The sequence below is a fragment of the Epargyreus clarus genome, unplaced genomic scaffold (assembly GCF_041222505.1).
Source record: "Epargyreus clarus isolate Ecla_fem2 unplaced genomic scaffold, WU_Ecla_fem_2.2 ptg000033l, whole genome shotgun sequence".
NCBI lineage: Eukaryota > Metazoa > Arthropoda > Insecta > Lepidoptera > Hesperiidae > Epargyreus > Epargyreus clarus.
In genome coordinates this window covers 6,488,893-6,507,659 of record NW_027332238.1, presented here as the reverse complement: position 1 = coordinate 6,507,659, position 18,767 = coordinate 6,488,893, and the positions used below count along the sequence as shown (strand labels likewise).

Below are 18,767 nucleotides of genomic sequence, written 5' to 3'. Positions count from 1 at the left end.
ATCGGCCTCGTAACTCCTTTCAGCATTTTTCGCTTGACCTTATAGTTAGGGATTTGGCCTGTTTGAAAAATTCACCTTGTATATGTATTTAGTTACACAATAAGGCAATCAAATATAGTATTCCAGGATATATTTAACAATGTGTTTGAGACGACGCCACGTGCAGGAATAACAATTGAATTAAATTAAAATATACTAGTGGTTGATATGAAGGTTCATATCTCGATATTCGCGTTACAGTTCCCGGCGCGTGCCGCTGGAGGGCGCGGGTGGGGCGCTGTCGCGCGAGGAGGCCGCGGCGCTCGTGTGGGCGCTGTACGCCGGGCCCTCCGCCGCGCTCTGCGCCGCGTGCACCAGTCAGTATACCACCACACTGCCCCACTATGCCACTACACACCATTACACACAAAAATATTCACACGTACCCCACTAAACACTACTACACAAATGCACACACACACACGTAAGATACCATACCCAAAGGGTAAATACAGAACCCGCTCCGCTGTCTGTCCATCAGTCCGTCTGTCACAGGGCTTTATCTCTTGAACAGTAATGTATATTATATAGACACTTGAAATTTTACAATTAATATACTGTGTGAATACTTTCATATAACAATAAATGAAAACACAAGTCTAACTCCTTCCTTTATTATTGTAAATAATTAAAAAAACACTTAACATGGAATTTGAAAAAAAAACAAACAAACTTAAAAATAAATATTGCGGTAAAAAATGGAACGCCATTTATAAACAACAGTTCACTCACTTTTGATAAAAGCGGCAACAGCGCAGTGTCATGACTTAAAATGTGATCCTTATGTCTAAAGAATAAAGTACAATATGCATTTCCTTAATTTGACGAACTTGCAACATTGTAGTTTTATTACGTCTCGATTTACAATGTTTCTGCAATTAAACAAAGCGTGAAAAAAAAATTAAAAATGCTAAATAAATCCTGAAAATCCTGAAAAAATCCTGGTGCTAAAGTACTAAAGATATTTGATTGATAATTTGTTGGGAAGCTTGGGAGATGGATAGGTACATGTGGTTACATTTAATGTCGTATTATAGTATCCACTCTGTATAACGTTAGCCGCTATAACAACAAATACCTATTAAAAATAAAAAAAAAACTTGAATATAAAAAGGGGTCCAAAGCCGTTCCCACTAACGCCATCTGCGTAGATATAGTAAGTTATCAGCGCAAACAGTAACATCGCTAGTATACAAAACTTCCGATAGATGGCGTTACTTACTACATTTATATCGACACGGTCTATTTCGTACGGCTAAATATTGTAAGAACTTGGTGGTATGGAAGCCAACATATGCGAGTTTGACTCGTACTTGGCCAATTATTTACCCTTCCTTTCTGTCAAAATACATTCCCTATTACACTTAGTTGGCCTTAAGGAACTGTTCATCATTAGTAACATAAATTTTAGTCGTCTAAATTTAAAGAATATGCCACTTCTATTCACAGAATGGGAGAGAGGTATGGGTTCGGAGGCAGAGTTGGATATCATCAGTATAGAAAACTCCGCGAGTAAGTAGATTAGCTTTTTTATGGCCTGTTATTGTGTCTATAATCACCCCCGTGTTACCCCTCTATAATGTTTTATCCTTATCTCTTTCCCTTTATATTATGTCTATATCTTTTTCCCGACAATGTTTTTTATTTGTCCACTCTCCTCTATTTTTCTTTATTCCTCTTTGTTGGCGTGAGATCTCCCGTTAGGCTAGGTGATCATACTCAGACATCGGCCGTGCACCGACTGTCTCACAACTGTCACTATCAACATAGTGAGAAAACTTCGATAGCGTGATTAAGATACTAGCGACATCTCTTGATGGATTGCGAAAAGTAGTCACACCTATATTAACCCTTATTTTTCATTTTTACGCCACTATATGATACTTGAAGACATACATTCAATATCGATCGATATTAATTCAATACCGGTCTTACGCACAGAGGGTCCCGGGTTCGATCCCCGGCCAGACAGATATTTAAATGATGAATTTAGATTTCTGTTTCTGGGGTGGGTGTTTGTGGATTTTTCTTTGTGTGCATAGCACCCACGGTACAGGGAATTCTAGTGAGTGTAGAAAGCGTAATTAATTGTCGTTAATATTCGTGTTCTATTTCTCCTATATATCTCTCTCTCTCTTTCTGTTATGTGATCGTCGTGGTGTACATTGTGTGTGTGTTTGCAGCGTCACGTGGGGTCCCGGGGGGCGTGTCCGGGGGCGGGGCGTGCGCGTGTGGGCGGGGCGCGGCGGCGCTGCGGCGGCTGGCCGCGCTGCTCGGCTTCACAGTGGACTCGCTGCATCATGACATGAGATATCTGCTCGATTCTGGTGAGTTGTGGGTTAATGTGTTGGGAATTATAGAAAAAAAGTCAATGCCATCATAAACACAACTTGTAAAAAAAACCAAATCTCACAACTTAGTTCTTCTACCGTAAAAAGTTGAGAGATTCATGTAATACCAAGTCGGTTAATTTATTCAGTACCTTTCAAGGGACCTTCTGTGTTGAATTATTTCGTAATTAGCTAAGGTAACAACATCTTATGAGACCATATCAATATTAAAAAAATCTTTTATTTTTTAAATAAATATATTGACTTGGCAATCGTATTAAACAACCTAATTTAATGTAGTATGTTTTACTTGCGAAATACATTGTGTTGTTATTACATCACAACGATTATTAATAACGGACGTAAAGTTACGGCGGAGTTACGACTGTCATTAAAGTTGTTGTTTTTTAGTTTTATCGTACTTTAACTACTTCTGACACATTACGATGCATTGGCGACTTCTCTGGTGTTGCAAATGTCCATAGACGACGGTGATTGCTTTCCATCAGGCAGCCTGTTTGCCTCATCGTTTAGGTATAAATAAAAAACAATTTGACTGTTCCGTGTTTCTCCCCATCTTTCGCAGGCGAGCTGTGCGACGCGCGTCTGTCGTGGCGCGTGGAGGGCGGCTGCGGCGCGGCGTACGGGTTCCGCTCCGCGCTGGAGCTGCCCTGCCACCGCCTGCTGCTGGGCGCGCGCTCGCGGTTCTTCAGGTGGGTACTGGCCACTGGTGCCCGGCGTGTGTGTTGCCGCCCGCCTGCCGCGTGGCGGTGGAGGGCGGCTGCGGCGCGGCGTACGGGTTCCGCTCCGCGCTGGAGCTGCCCTGCCACCGCCTGCTGCTGGGCGCGCGCTCGCGGTTCTTCAGGTGGGTACTGGCCACTGGTGCCCGGCGTGTGTGTTGCCGCCCGCCTGCCGCGTGGCGGTGGAGGGCGGCTGCGGCGCGGCGTACGGGTTCCGCTCCGCGCTGGAGCTGCCCTGCCACCGCCTGCTGCTGGGCGCGCGCTCGCGGTTCTTCAGGTGGGTACTGGCCACTGGTGCCCGGCGTGTGTGTTGCCGCCCGCCTGCCGCGTGGCGGTGGAGGGCGGCTGCGGCGCGGCGTACGGGTTCCGCTCCGCGCTGGAGCTGCCCTGCCACCGCCTGCTGCTGGGCGCGCGCTCGCGGTTCTTCAGGTGGGTACTGGCCACTGGTGCCCGGCGTGTGTGTTGCCGCCCGCCTGCCGCGTGGCGGTGGAGGGCGGCTGCGGCGCGGCGTACGGGTTCCGCTCCGCGCTGGAGCTGCCCTGCCACCGCCTGCTGCTGGGCGCGCGCTCGCGGTTCTTCAGGTGGGTACTGGCCACTGGTGCCCGGCGTGTGTGTTGCCGCCCGCCTGCCGCGTGGCGGTGGAGGGCGGCTGCGGCGCGGCGTACGGGTTCCGCTCCGCGCTGGAGCTGCCCTGCCACCGCCTGCTGCTGGGCGCGCGCTCGCGGTTCTTCAGGTGGGTACTGGCCACTGGTGCCCGGCGTGTGTGTTGCCGCCCGCCTGCCGCGTGGCGGTGGAGGGCGGCTGCGGCGCGGCGTACGGGTTCCGCTCCGCGCTGGAGCTGCCCTGCCACCGCCTGCTGCTGGGCGCGCGCTCGCGGTTCTTCAGGTGGGTACTGGCCACTGGTGCCCGGCGTGTGTGTTGCCGCCCGCCTGCCGCGTGGCGGTGGAGGGCGGCTGCGGCGCGGCGTACGGGTTCCGCTCCGCGCTGGAGCTGCCCTGCCACCGCCTGCTGCTGGGCGCGCGCTCGCGGTTCTTCAGGTGGGTACTGGCCACTGGTGCCCGGCGTGTGTGTTGCCGCCCGCCTGCCGCGTGGCGGTGGAGGGCGGCTGCGGCGCGGCGTACGGGTTCCGCTCCGCGCTGGAGCTGCCCTGCCACCGCCTGCTGCTGGGCGCGCGCTCGCGGTTCTTCAGGTGGGTACTGGCCACTGGTGCCCGGCGTGTGTGTTGCCGCCCGCCTGCCGCGTGGCGGTGGAGGGCGGCTGCGGCGCGGCGTACGGGTTCCGCTCCGCGCTGGAGCTGCCCTGCCACCGCCTGCTGCTGGGCGCGCGCTCGCGGTTCTTCAGGTGGGTACTGGCCACTGGTGCCCGGCGTGTGTGTTGCCGCCCGCCTGCCGCGTGGCGGTGGAGGGCGGCTGCGGCGCGGCGTACGGGTTCCGCTCCGCGCTGGAGCTGCCCTGCCACCGCCTGCTGCTGGGCGCGCGCTCGCGGTTCTTCAGGTGGGTACTGGCCACTGGTGCCCGGCGTGTGTGTTGCCGCCCGCCTGCCGCGTGGCGGTGGAGGGCGGCTGCGGCGCGGCGTACGGGTTCCGCTCCGCGCTGGAGCTGCCCTGCCACCGCCTGCTGCTGGGCGCGCGCTCGCGGTTCTTCAGGTGGGTACTGGCCACTGGTGCCCGGCGTGTGTGTTGCCGCCCGCCTGCCGCGTGGCGGTGGAGGGCGGCTGCGGCGCGGCGTACGGGTTCCGCTCCGCGCTGGAGCTGCCCTGCCACCGCCTGCTGCTGGGCGCGCGCTCGCGGTTCTTCAGGTGGGTACTGGCCACTGGTGCCCGGCGTGTGTGTGGATCACATTCGTGTTGCCGCCCTCCACCGCCACGCGGCAGGCGGGCGGCAACACGAATGTGATCCTCTTAAAGAGGATTCGAGTATGATAAAATCGCGCCGAACTGCTAATCTGCTCTGAAGTTGTTGCAAACAGGTTAGGTATATTATCTTTTCTGACCATTAATGACAAAAGTTTTGAACTAAAAAATTTGAACTAAAAATGTCTAATATATTTTTTAATATCAAAATAAGAGAATATGAGAAAAAACGAAATATTTTAAATTAATTATGATTTTGTAATATAATAAAAAAAATACACGATTTTAGACAATTTTATTTCATATTTTTATTTCTCTTAAAATCAACTGAAAATGTTTCAAAAATAAAAAAATAACAATATTATACAGTAGGCTCCTATGTATAATAATCACTTATATCACAGGAGCGTGATGTCCCGTCGCAGCGCGGGCGGGGGCGGTGCGGGGGGCGGTGCGGGGGGTGCGGGCGGTGCGGGGGCGGCGGCCGGCACGGTGTGTGTGGACGAGAAGGTGCTGCCGCGGAGGTTCGCCCGGGCGCTGCTGCACGCCGCGTACACTGACCAGGTGAGGGGAAGGGGGGAGGGAGAAAGGGGGGGGAGTGAGAAAGGGTAACAAAGACAGACAGTGTGAACAAAATATGGTGTTAGAGTAAGGAGACGAAATAGTGAATGGGAGACCGGGGGGATAAAAGGCAAAAAGTGTAATAATATAGGACTGTAGGACAGAGGGGAGCAGAGTGAGAATGGAAGAGAGAGAATGAGGGTGTGAAAGTAAAGAAAATATAGAAACGAAGAGATAGACAGTGTGGGAACAGGGAGAGAAATAGATAAAAATGTCGATCTTTAATCTTATTAATCTTTAAAGCAACGGGTCACGCGAGAGATAGTGAGATACAGGCAAAATGGATGTGAGTGAATAATATACGATATACTTGTATATGGTGTATATAAACATACAGATAGAAAAATGAGAATGAGTGGAAAAATAAGATAACCGATTCGCTTTTAAGTTATTACAGCTTCTGGCTTATCAAAATAAATGGTTAATTTTTTTTTTGATATGATTTCGCAGGTGGACCTGAGCCTCATCGGCAGGAGCTCCACGTCGCCGTCGTCCACCGGCGGCGCGGGCAGCAGCGGCACGGTGAGGCACCACACTATTATATTAAGGGTGAATGTTTCAAATAGGCCTTCAGGGCCAAATCCGAAACTAAGGATTAGCGAAAAATGCTGAAAGGAGTGACGAGGCCGATTTTAATAAAAACTAAAACTGCATCATTGGTTTTTTAAAATATCTTTTTCCCTAACCGGGATTCAAACGAGTTTGTTTTGAAAAAAAATACGCCCTCTGTCTTATTGCACTATCTGATAGTGTTGCAAATGGCAAATTGCTTGAAAAATTCACCCTGTATATAAATGAATGTTTGTCTGTGTGTCCTTCATAGAATCGTAAACTATCAAAATCATATGATCATGTAGCAAAGTTGTTGTGCATGAGCCCACGAAGGTTTCTGAGTTGGTCCGACCAATTTTCGACAGATGGCGCCACTGTCATTCCAATGAAGTTACAAATTTTCAGTTATATGTATGTTATGCCATGCGGGCATTATTAGTTACATATACACATTTAATTAAATGGTAACCATGACAAAAACTAACCCCCCATCCTACCAATTCTTTCTACCAATCTCCAACCAGGCTCCTAACGACCCTCTTGTATGAATACGTTAATAATTATGCAGTGTTAAGAGCTACTATGTTCTGTTCGAAGGGAGTGGTAAGGGAGACTTATCGGAGACGTCCTAACCTAGGCTGGGCTGAGGACTAATCCTTAAAGGTTGTAACGCATCTGTGGTCGATCTCAGTTAGGAATGTAATTTTATCTGGGGTTGATTACAGATGTCCGTGGGCAGGAGTAGCCATTTATAAGCTTTTTGCAATTTTTTTAAGTATTATGATGATGTTTCCAGGCGAGATCAGGCACCGCTCGGGGTTCCTCGACCGCTGCCTTAGAGGATGCCTTTCAGTTGTACGAGATAGCTAGGTGAGTTATTTAAGTTATGTTTCCACACCATCAAGTTTTGTAGTAAAGGTTATCAAAACGGTTTTTTTATAGTATGATTATGGTACAATATGATATGACATGATATAAGATACGTATCAATTGTTTTTTACTATAATAATTATTTGTATTGGTATATGTAGTTTCACTTTATGCGCGTGTACATGTTACACTTTTTTACTTTCTTATGTTCTCTTCCAAAGAAGTTTATCTTCTTAACGGCTCACGTCCATACAATCACAGATTTTTTATTTAAGAGTCATGTATTGATATTGAAATTTAGAGATTTTAATTGTCGTTCAGTTTTGAAACTGTCGTTTTTATGTGACGATGTACCTAAACAAATTGATCACATTTGAAGAACATGTAAGAAGTGTCTTATAAAGTCAATACTTAAAAAAAATTGTATTTGTTGATATAGCGGCCACCGTTATGCCTCCTCTGTAAAATTTTCATGTGTCTATCTATTACGGTTCCGGAGATAGACGGACAGATGGAAAGACAGCGTAGTCTTAGTAATAGTGTTTCGTTTTTACCCTTTAGGTACGGAACCCTAAAAATGACAATTCCTTATTTGTCTCCTCCCCCTCAGGTTCCTAGAGATGCCGATAGTGGTGCAGGGGTGCGAGGACGCGATCGCGCGCGCGCTCGCCCCCGACACGCTGCCCGCGGTGCTGCGCTGGGCCGCCGCGCCGCACGCCAGCGCCTGGGTGCACCGGTATGTACACAACACACAACACACACAGACAGCCATGCACGCAAACACACACACATACATACACACAGGTACACACACCCTTACATACGCTACCCAGCGCGTAGCACGTCAGCGCCTTCGTGCACCGATATGTAGCCAGCACACACAACACATGCGCACACATGCATACAGATACACACGTACACACACATCCACACATACGCTAACCAGCGCCTGGGTGCACCGGTAAGTACCCAGCATCCGTAACATACACAAACATGCAAACAACAATAAATGAAAACTACTACTTCGAGTCCTACTGTTACTTTAAAGTAATTATGCAGTTATAGTTTTTATCAAAATCCGCCTCGTAACTCCTTTCCGAATCCTTATAGTTTCGGATTTGGCCCTGAAGGCCCATTTGAAAAATTCACCCTGTATGCAGAGTGAATTTTAAAAAATAATCTTAAAAATTATCCATACTAAGTCGAACATAAAAATGTTAATTCCTAGAAAACAAAATGTTTGCTTTCGAATGATTTGAATAATTAGACCACATAAATATCTTAATATGTGAAATGTATAAATTAATGAATGAAAAATATGCATTTTCTTAAAATTGAGGCTTTTCACATAGTTTTCATTACTTCAAAATTAAAAATTTGATCCGTATAAGCAACACTATCAGGTAAAGGAATAATATAGAGGAAGTAATTTTTTTCGATTCCCGGCTAGGGAAAAAGATATTTTAAAAAAGTAATGATGCAGTTTTAGTTATTATCAAAATCGGCCTCGTAACTCTTTCAGCATTTTTCGGTAATCCTTATAGTTTCGGATGTGGCACTGAAGGCCCATTTGAAAATATCACCACTGTATAGGTCGACTTACCTTGTTAAAGTCCGCATCAAACTTCTAGTCCGCTCTAAAGTTTATTGTGCGCAGATATAGTTAGAGAGCCAATGCGGTCGAACACAACTACAAGCATATACTCCGTAGCAACACTAAGGGCACAATAACTGCGCCATGTACCCGCGGGTTAGAGCAGGCAGCGAAGAGTGCCGGGGGGGGTCGCGCTGTCTTCGTCCCGCTAATATCTACAATTTGCTATTGCGACGCGATTCGTTTCTATATTCCGAGCGGACTAGACGTTTGGTGGGGACTGGGGACTATACCCTGCCCGTGTTTATCGGCTTAATATTGTCTCTCGTGTGTCGCAGGCAAGCGATGCGCTACCTGCGCGACGAGTTCCCGGCGGTGATGGCGAGCGCCGCGGCCGCCCGTCTGCCGCGCACCGCCCTGTGCGACGCACTGGCCTCGCCCTTCCTGCAGGCCAGCGAGTCCGCCGCGCTGCGAGCGCTGCTGCGGTACGCCGAGCGCGCGCACCCGCCGCCAGGTGAGGGGGGAGGGGGGAGGGGGGAGTGTGTGTGACGCACTGGCCTCGCCCTTCCTGCAGGCCAGCGAGTCCGCCGCGCTGCGAGCGCTGCTGCGGTACGCCGAGCGCGCGCACCCGCCGCCAGGTGAGGGGGGAGGGGGGAGGGGGGAGTGTGTGTGACGCACTGGCCTCGCCCTTCCTGCAGGCCAGCGAGTCCGCCGCGCTGCGAGCGCTGCTGCGGTACGCCGAGCGCGCGCACCCGCCGCCAGGTGAGGGGGGAGGGGGGAGGGGGGAGTGTGTGTGACGCACTGGCCTCGCCCTTCCTGCAGGCCAGCGAGTCCGCCGCGCTGCGAGCGCTGCTGCGGTACGCCGAGCGCGCGCACCCGCCGCCAGGTGAGGGGGGAGGGGGGAGGGGGGAGTGTGTGTGACGCACTGGCCTCGCCCTTCCTGCAGGCCAGCGAGTCCGCCGCGCTGCGAGCGCTGCTGCGGTACGCCGAGCGCGCGCACCCGCCGCCAGGTGAGGGGGGAGGGGGGAGGGGGGAGTGTGTGTGACGCACTGGCCTCGCCCTTCCTGCAGGCCAGCGAGTCCGCCGCGCTGCGAGCGCTGCTGCGGTACGCCGAGCGCGCGCACCCGCCGCCAGGTGAGGGGGGAGGGGGGAGGGGGGAGTGTGTGTGACGCACTGGCCTCGCCCTTCCTGCAGGCCAGCGAGTCCGCCGCGCTGCGAGCGCTGCTGCGGTACGCCGAGCGCGCGCACCCGCCGCCAGGTGAGGGGGGAGGGGGGAGGGGGGAGTGTGTGTGACGCACTGGCCTCGCCCTTCCTGCAGGCCAGCGAGTCCGCCGCGCTGCGAGCGCTGCTGCGGTACGCCGAGCGCGCGCACCCGCCGCCAGGTGAGGGGGGAGGGGGGAGGGGGGAGGGGGGAGTGTGTGTGACGCACTGGCCTCGCCCTTCCTGCAGGCCAGCGAGTCCGCCGCGCTGCGAGCGCTGCTGCGGTACGCCGAGCGCGCGCACCCGCCGCCAGGTGAGGGGGGAGGGGGGAGGGGGGAGTGTGTGTGACGCACTGGCCTCGCCCTTCCTGCAGGCCAGCGAGTCCGCCGCGCTGCGAGCGCTGCTGCGGTACGCCGAGCGCGCGCACCCGCCGCCAGGTGAGGGGGGAGGGGGGAGGGGGGAGTGTGTGTGACGCACTGGCCTCGCCCTTCCTGCAGGCCAGCGAGTCCGCCGCGCTGCGAGCGCTGCTGCGGTACGCCGAGCGCGCGCACCCGCCGCCAGGTGAGGGGGGAGGGGGGAGGGGGGAGGGGGGAGTGTGTGTGACGCACTGGCCTCGCCCTTCCTGCAGGCCAGCGAGTCCGCCGCGCTGCGAGCGCTGCTGCGGTACGCCGAGCGCGCGCACCCGCCGCCAGGTGAGGGGGGAGGGGGGAGGGGGGAGGGGGGAGTGTGTGTGACGCACTGGCCTCGCCCTTCCTGCAGGCCAGCGAGTCCGCCGCGCTGCGAGCGCTGCTGCGGTACGCCGAGCGCGCGCACCCGCCGCCAGGTGAGGGGGGAGGGGGGAGGGGGGAGTGTGTGTGACGCACTGGCCTCGCCCTTCCTGCAGGCCAGCGAGTCCGCCGCGCTGCGAGCGCTGCTGCGGTACGCCGAGCGCGCGCACCCGCCGCCAGGTGAGGGGGGAGGGGGGAGGGGGGAGTGTGTGTGACGCACTGGCCTCGCCCTTCCTGCAGGCCAGCGAGTCCGCCGCGCTGCGAGCGCTGCTGCGGTACGCCGAGCGCGCGCACCCGCCGCCAGGTGAGGGGGCTGACTGCGAGCCAGCGTGCGAGGTGGGGGAAAGGGAGAGGGAGTGAAGTGGCTACGCTGCGAGCGTAATGAGCGTGCGCATTCATTATTAGATGAGGGAAGGGAATCTGGGAGAGACACCAGCTTCCGAGATCTGGGGCGAGGCGCATTTGGCAACAGATGAGAGGAGGATACTATAGGTTAAACACCCGCTACTAGGTGAAGGGAGACAATGCAGACGAGATGAGACTAGGGAGGGGGTTTCTAAAGTCCTGTGATGTAGGGAAGGAGACAGTAGGGTTCGTATGCATTCGTCGTCATATGAAGGAGAGGAGAGCAGAGCAGAGCCTATTGTAAAGACAGTGTAGGGATAATTAAATAATTGTGTTGTGAGCCTATAATAGACCCCTAAGTGAGAGAGGGGAACAGGGGGACAGCGTAGATAATAACAGACGAAACTTATTGCACTATGTTTAAGATTCTTATACCACTGTGTTAATACGTTCATTATAACATCCCCAGAGCCCGGCGGGCCGTGGCCGGCCTCCCAGTCGCTGGGCCGTCGTCGCGGCGGTCGCGGGGCGCGGCGTCGCTCCGGCGCGGAGGGCGCCGCGCGGGAGGCGCTCGCCGGCCTGCTGCCGCTCGTCCGCCTCGAGCACCTGCCGCCCGACTGCGACATGCTGCAGCAGGTACTGCACTACACTACACTACACCACACTACACTACTCACTAGCGGAGGCGCCGCGCGGGAGGCGCTCGCCGGCCTGCTGCCGCTCGTCCGCCTCGAGCACCTGCCGCCCGACTGCGACATGCTGCAGCAGGTACTGCACTACACTACACTACACCACACTACACTACTCACTAGCGGAGGCGCCGCGCGGGAGGCGCTCGCCGGCCTGCTGCCGCTCGTCCGCCTCGAGCACCTGCCGCCCGACTGCGACATGCTGCAGCAGGTACTGCACTACACTACACTACACCACACTACACTACTCACTAGCGGAGGCGCCGCGCGGGAGGCGCTCGCCGGCCTGCTGCCGCTCGTCCGCCTCGAGCACCTGCCGCCCGACTGCGACATGCTGCAGCAGGTACTGCACTACACTACACTACACCACACTACACTACTCACTAGCGGAGGCGCCGCGCGGGAGGCGCTCGCCGGCCTGCTGCCGCTCGTCCGCCTCGAGCACCTGCCGCCCGACTGCGACATGCTGCAGCAGGTACTGCACTACACTACACTACACCACACTACACTATATTTTAATAAATTAATGATGCAGTTTTAGTTTTTATTAAAATCCTGATAGTTTCGGATTTGGCCCTGAAGGCCTATTTGAAAAATTCACCCTGTATATTACATTGAATCATGGGCAAAATCACAGGGTAATATTCATTCATTTTAGGTGATACGAAATTCATCGTCATATAGTTTATGTATGAAAATCGCTTAGTTTCCACAACGTAGCAACATTATGATCGCCAGTGGCGCCCGTGCCACACACATAAAAAAAAGTGAAACAATAAAATTAAACTTGAATACCATTTTCCATTGCCAGATAATCCGTCGCGGCTACATCACGGGCCCGCTGCAGTCGGAGGAGATATCCAGCGCGGACGCGTGGCTCGGCCGCGCGGGCTGCCGGCCGGCGCGGTGCTTCCTGCCCTACCTCGACGAGATCAAGGTGACACGTCGATGCTGTCAACTACGCTACAGATTTTTATGAACTTTTCTTTACAGTCTCTTGAGATATTTATATGAAAGAAGTCTGTACTAAAAAAAATAGAATTGCTTACAAATAATGAGTATTTGTTTAAATTAGCAGGTATCATGAAACTTTCTCTATGGAGTTTCAAAACAGCTGTCTGAAAATTCTTCATTTAAAAAAAAAAAAAAATGTTTTGCTGGTCTAACATCTGGTTGTGTCCCCAGGCGTTGCTGGAGGACCAGGCGGTGCCCGAGGCGGAGCTGGCCCGAGCCCGGCGGTCGCGCCTCACCGCGCGGATACCCGACACGCTGTACATGGTGGCCGCGGCGCGCGAGCGGGAGGTACGTGGGGGCCGCCCCGACCCCCCGGCGACGAGGGTCCCACTCTATCCCCAGGCGGTGCCGAAGGAGCCTCACCGCGCGGATACCCGACACGCTGTACATGCACATTATTTCGATTGCAACATTCATGGACTTCAAGTTTAAACACGACAACAACAAACACACAAGACAATGTTCAAACAATTATTTGGAATTTTAAAACACTCATGCATCCGTTTGAATTAGTTAAAGTAAGAACATAAAAAAATAACAAAAAATCTCACTTTGACTTGACGTATAATAATTTACTGTGTGTATGTGACAGGGTCTCTCCCCCCGCGCGGAGGGCTCCCGCGCCGGTGCGGAAGGAGCGGCGTGTGTGTCTCCGCGCACCATGGCAGCGTTGCGAGCGCGCGTGAGGGAGCTGCGAGCTGCGCCGCCCGCGGCCAGCGCGCTGCGGCTGCACCGCGCCGACGCCGCGCCGCTGCACAGACAGGTGCGTGTACATACACGTACACATACACATATACATATCGGGGAAAACACGCTTAGGACATCAAAGGGACACGTCAGTCAGTAACTCAGTAATAATAAAATAAGTTATCACAGTTAGTCTGTCAAGTATATAGCAAAATAACCATAGCGATCAAACGCGTTAATTAGGTAAACCGACAGTTTCGTATTGGAGATGTGACCGAGTCCGTGTCTCACGGTAAACTACCCTCATTCTCGAACACGACTCTGTCCGCATGTCGCACTATTTTTAAATTAAAGTGACGTCACGGCGTCTACCTGAGGTACAGATAATAAAATTAGCAATCTAATGAAACAACTATATCGATATCCACGACATACATATATACACACATTAAAAAGAGCACGCCGCACGACGTAACACCGCTTCACAGACATGTGGGTGTGCTTATACATAAATATTGTACATATACACATTGTAAAGTAAACTGCAACTGCACCGTGCGAACGCGAAGCTTACTACTGCACCAAGCATCGTGAAGTGCTACGCTGCGAGGAATGTATACACACGTGTTTAGGAATATTCATCGACGTCAACACTACCGGTGTTAGAACACTACATTGGTGCGTACGATAGACCAAGACACACACACACACACATAGACACACACTAAGATACAATAACACACACACAGTAACGCTTGGTATACATGTACACACGCGTACATACATACGTGAAATCTATTCTCACATATGCTTAACGGAGAGGTTCACACCTCATAAACTTTTGTGTGCGCCTACTTATGTGATCCCTAACGTGTTTCAGATCGCACTACGCGCTGTCCGCGAGATGTCGCTGCCGGACTCGTGTGCGGAGCTGCTGTTGGCGGATCCTGAGCCCACGGAGAGGTACTATTATTAACATTTTATTATTATTTTATATTGTTATTGTCATGTTCTTTTTTATGAAATGTAAATATGACGAGAGGAAGTAGATCATAAGACTACATAAATCTAATAACGATTAAGGACTAAATCTAAACTTTTTAGCTCACATAAAAATTGCTATGTTGGGAAAAAAATTGATATTGGCGATTAGTGATACAAGAGTGTCGCTACAGTGTAATATGCATTAGTTTGATAACTGTCCGCTGAAACTATTTTTATACCTGCCTATTTATGCCAGGCCCCTTACAAAAATATTAGGTACATTACAACAGTTATAATGATATTTATTATTGAACAATCAATGTGTTGTGTGTCAGGGAGCGTGCGGCGAGCGCGTGCGGCAGCGCCGCGTCCGACTGGGAGCCGAGACGACAGGACAACGGCGACAGACCCGACTGCTGCCGGTACACACACACACACACATGCACACACACACACGCACACGCAATACACAAGTCGCAGATATACTGCGCACGCACCAGATAAACTCATAGCACATGACATATACTGCGCGTATGCACATACACACACACAGTGGAGATATACTACGTGCACGCACATAGAAATACACACGAATACACGCACGCACACGGCAAACGCGTGCGTACACTCGCACACAAACAACATACATACGCACAAATATACATATACTGGCGGATGTACAATAAGTTAAAATTTGTTTTGGACATAATGTAGCTTCAAATATTGTTTAATAATGTGTACTGTAGACACTTTTGATAGTCGTCAAATAAAACAATAATGTGTTGCTCTGTAAAAGAGGAACAATATTTAAAGCTATTATTTTCAAACCAATTTTTACTTTATTTTATATCATTTTTAATGATATAACATTATTCTATACACGTCTAAATTGAATTATAAAAATAAAAACATAATACGCCCTACATGAGCATAAAACCTAAAAGAAGTCTACTTCGTTTACATATATTTGTAGTTCACCTTTAACACACACTCGATCCATTGTGATACTCGAGATATTTATTTATAACTGAATTACTTACAAGATTACATTGTGGAGGATTAGGCCATAGTCCACCACGCTGGCCAAGTGCATATTGGTAGACTTTGGTACACTTTTAAGAAATTCTTTAAAAAAACTCACAAACGTGCCCATAAGGTATAGTCCGCGTAAAACAGCAAATATAGAAATGAATGGCGTCGTCATAGCAAATTGTATGACTACACCTGCTCGCAACAACTTCAGAGCGGACTAGCAGTTTGGGCATATTTTATTTCACGTTTAAGCAAGTGAATATTACTTGATAATACGCTCACTATGATGTTTTTTACAATATGTGTTACATTTATTGTGTGTGTTCGCAGATCCAACTCTGGTTCGCTGCGAGGCGAGTCCGGCAGCTTGCGGAACGTTCCCGCCACCATCGGCTCGCTCGGTAACACATATTTTTACGATATTTTATATCCCCGTAACACATACAAATTAAAAATATATATAACATTGTCTACATCGTCTATGATTATGTTGTCTATGAATAATCTGTAGATTTACTATCTTTATTTTATCATTTTGGTTATTTATAGTGCAGTTTAAGTTTTATAATTTATAAAAAAAATGTCAGTGAAGCTGTTAAAATTTCGTATCGAAAATCATAATATTGTTATGCTTATTCATGATATACAATATTCAACCGTTTTGGTCCTTCGAGCCGGATATTAAAAGATTTGACGTTCATTTGACGTAAATACAATAATGAATGTTTTATGTGTTCTCCAGAGGGTTCCCGCTCGAACACGTGTCGCCGGGAGCTGCCCGCGCGGCCGGGCGACCCCGCCAACAGGTGGGTCGGCATTAGGTACTGTTACGTCATCATCATCAACTCAGCACTGTCCCACTGCTGGGCACGGGTCTCCTCTCAGAATGAGAAGGATTAGGCCATAGTCCACCGCGCTGGACAAGTGCGTATTGGCAGACTTCACGTACTTTTGAGATTTTTTTTTATAAATCTCTCAGGTATGCAGGTTTCTTTATGATGTTTTCCTTCACCCTTTAAGCAAGTGATAATTAATTTCTAATAAACTATTATGTCCTAAAATGTAATAATTTTATTAGCAGCAATGTGGTTATAATTTGGTGTTGGTTACAGCTTGCTTGCTTACAGGTCATAATGATCAGAATTTCATATTTGCCACATTGTGGAGAATCAATCAATTAAAATAAAATATTAAGTTACATTAAAATATACATTAGAAAACTGATACATTATTTAATTTATCTTAGTCAGTTAGTATTATTTATAATAGTCAAATGACATAATGAATAAAACTTGGTTAAGACCAAGTGGTTTGACGGTGGTAGAACTTTGTGGTTCGACTCCGGCAGTATTACTGTCATACTTATTTCTGTTATAACAGCAGTGTAGCGCTGCTGTGTTCTGGTTTGAAGTGTGGTAAGGGAGTCATACTTTTCCCAGGCGTTCCAGCTTAGTCCTCAGGGTAGCGGTGCATCTGTGGCCGACCTCAGGTGGGAATATCTAATCCTGTCTGGAGTCTATTACAGATGTTTATGGGTGGCATTGGCCACTTACCATTAGGTGGACTGCATGCTCGTCTGCTACTCCATATTATAAAAAAAAATCTGTGTTCGATCTCAACTAAGAATGTAAAATCGTAATATAATCCATTTGAACACCAGAGGAGACACCAGCATTCGGCTTTGAAGAAGAGCTCCATTTGCACCTTCTGTAAAGAGCTTCATGTCATGGGTTTCGGGGAATACCTCGGAAGGAAGCTCATTCCACACAGAATGACTGAAAATTAGCGCTGAACAAGATCACAATAAATGTTTATTATTATTATTATCGTGTGGCCTCAGGGCGGCGGGGTGTTCCCGCGCGCGGCTGTCGGCGGCGGTGCCGGACGTGGCCATGGCGCCCAACGCCAACACGCATCTGCTCACCGCGCGCGACCTCTACGCGCACCACAAGCACGCGCCCGGTCAGTGAGCACACACACACACACAGCACACACACATACACGCACGCATCATGCACACATCATGCACACACATAAACACACATAAACACACATAGATATACACTCAGCACGCACACAGGCAGACAGACAGACACATGCACAATAGTTACACAATTCACACATACACAGCACGTACGCAGAGAGACACAGCATGAATACACACAGCACACACACTGACACGCAACACACGCGCTCTGACACACATACAGGGCACAACGCACAACACACCGTTGATACACATAACACAGCATATATGCAGACTCATACAGCACACACGTAGACCCACACACCGAACGCATACATACATTGACATACCCCTCAACCACAAACACCACATGCAGCAATGTTTACATTAAAACAATATCCCGGTGCCTACGTCACCATTCCTCCATCGCACCACTCGCCAGAGGACTAGCGGTCCTCTACAAACACAACGTGCATATAAACTCTCACAAACACACACACACATACACGCGCGCACGGAAATTCAACTGAAAAACGCATGATAACTTATATTACTATAATTCTCTAAGACCCCCCGCCCCCTTTCTTTCGTCAACCTTAAATCCCATTCCTACCTTCTTCCTGAGCATTGTACCTTTACTCATCTCTCCTTTCCTACCCTACATTGCGAAACCCCACAATCTCTCATTAACATATTTCCTTACAGAGTACGGTGGAGCTGTGTTGCAACTGGACCTAGGAGACGGGGCCACGCATACACCGAGACCTGGTATGTATGAACGGTTTAACTAAGTAATAAATAGACGTTCGTATTCAATAAGTTCACTGAAAATAGACACAAGTTACAAATTTTATTATAGGATTTTTTTCTTTTACAATGAATGAATATAAAATATGATTATTGTATTAAGCAGAATTGAGTTTTGTATGCGTGTGTGTGTGTGTCAGGGTCCCGAGCACAGCGAGCGGCGGCACATTCGTCGAGACACAGGGAACATTCGCAGGTACGCTGTCAAATAATATATAAGACTTTAAAATAAAATTTAAGGAATAATAAGAAAAATTACATCGATACCGTAATTCGCAAATCAGCCATCTCCACTTTTTGTCAATATATTTTTTTTTATTTATTTTCATAGTCAATGGCGTTGATCGAAATCAAAATAAATATAAAAATATTTTGACAAAAAGTGGAGTTGGCTGATTTGAGAACTAAGGTCGATATCTGAAACTCAATACCATCACTTAAAATAATATTCGGTATTAATAATGAATCCGTCCAAATTTAGCTATTAAAGGTCGAAATTTATATATTGGTAGATAAAACATCGGATAGATTGATTATTGAGAACCGATTTGTGTTTGCAGGCGGGCGCGTGTGTGCGGTCGCGCGCGGACGACGAGCTGCGCGCCGCCGTCGAGCTGTCCGTCATACGCGGTGAGCACTACACGCACATTGAACGCCGTCCACACACTCGGCGAACAAC

At 49.8% G+C, this 18,767-nt stretch overlaps 1 protein-coding gene across 1 annotated transcript in view; it reads left to right on the top strand.

The window, feature by feature from the left end:
* Positions 1–18,767, top strand: part of LOC140755386 (BTB/POZ domain-containing protein 7) — a gene marked incomplete at its 3' end in the record, with an annotated part of 40,786 nt that overhangs the window by 14,345 nt on the left and 7,674 nt on the right. The window contains exons 7-27 of the mRNA XM_073090581.1: positions 241–356; positions 1,489–1,551; positions 2,223–2,366; positions 2,956–3,082; positions 5,365–5,524; positions 6,032–6,103; positions 6,930–7,003; positions 7,614–7,739; positions 8,936–9,111; positions 11,379–11,545; positions 12,410–12,535; positions 12,784–12,900; positions 13,205–13,375; positions 14,180–14,262; positions 14,619–14,705; positions 15,646–15,716; positions 16,058–16,121; positions 17,156–17,277; positions 17,987–18,049; positions 18,229–18,284; positions 18,649–18,718. Of these exons, the coding sequence (XP_072946682.1) occupies positions 241–356; positions 1,489–1,551; positions 2,223–2,366; positions 2,956–3,082; positions 5,365–5,524; positions 6,032–6,103; positions 6,930–7,003; positions 7,614–7,739; positions 8,936–9,111; positions 11,379–11,545; positions 12,410–12,535; positions 12,784–12,900; positions 13,205–13,375; positions 14,180–14,262; positions 14,619–14,705; positions 15,646–15,716; positions 16,058–16,121; positions 17,156–17,277; positions 17,987–18,049; positions 18,229–18,284; positions 18,649–18,718 (2,255 nt within the window). The remainder of the gene's footprint in view (positions 1–240; positions 357–1,488; positions 1,552–2,222; positions 2,367–2,955; positions 3,083–5,364; positions 5,525–6,031; positions 6,104–6,929; positions 7,004–7,613; positions 7,740–8,935; positions 9,112–11,378; positions 11,546–12,409; positions 12,536–12,783; positions 12,901–13,204; positions 13,376–14,179; positions 14,263–14,618; positions 14,706–15,645; positions 15,717–16,057; positions 16,122–17,155; positions 17,278–17,986; positions 18,050–18,228; positions 18,285–18,648; positions 18,719–18,767) is intronic.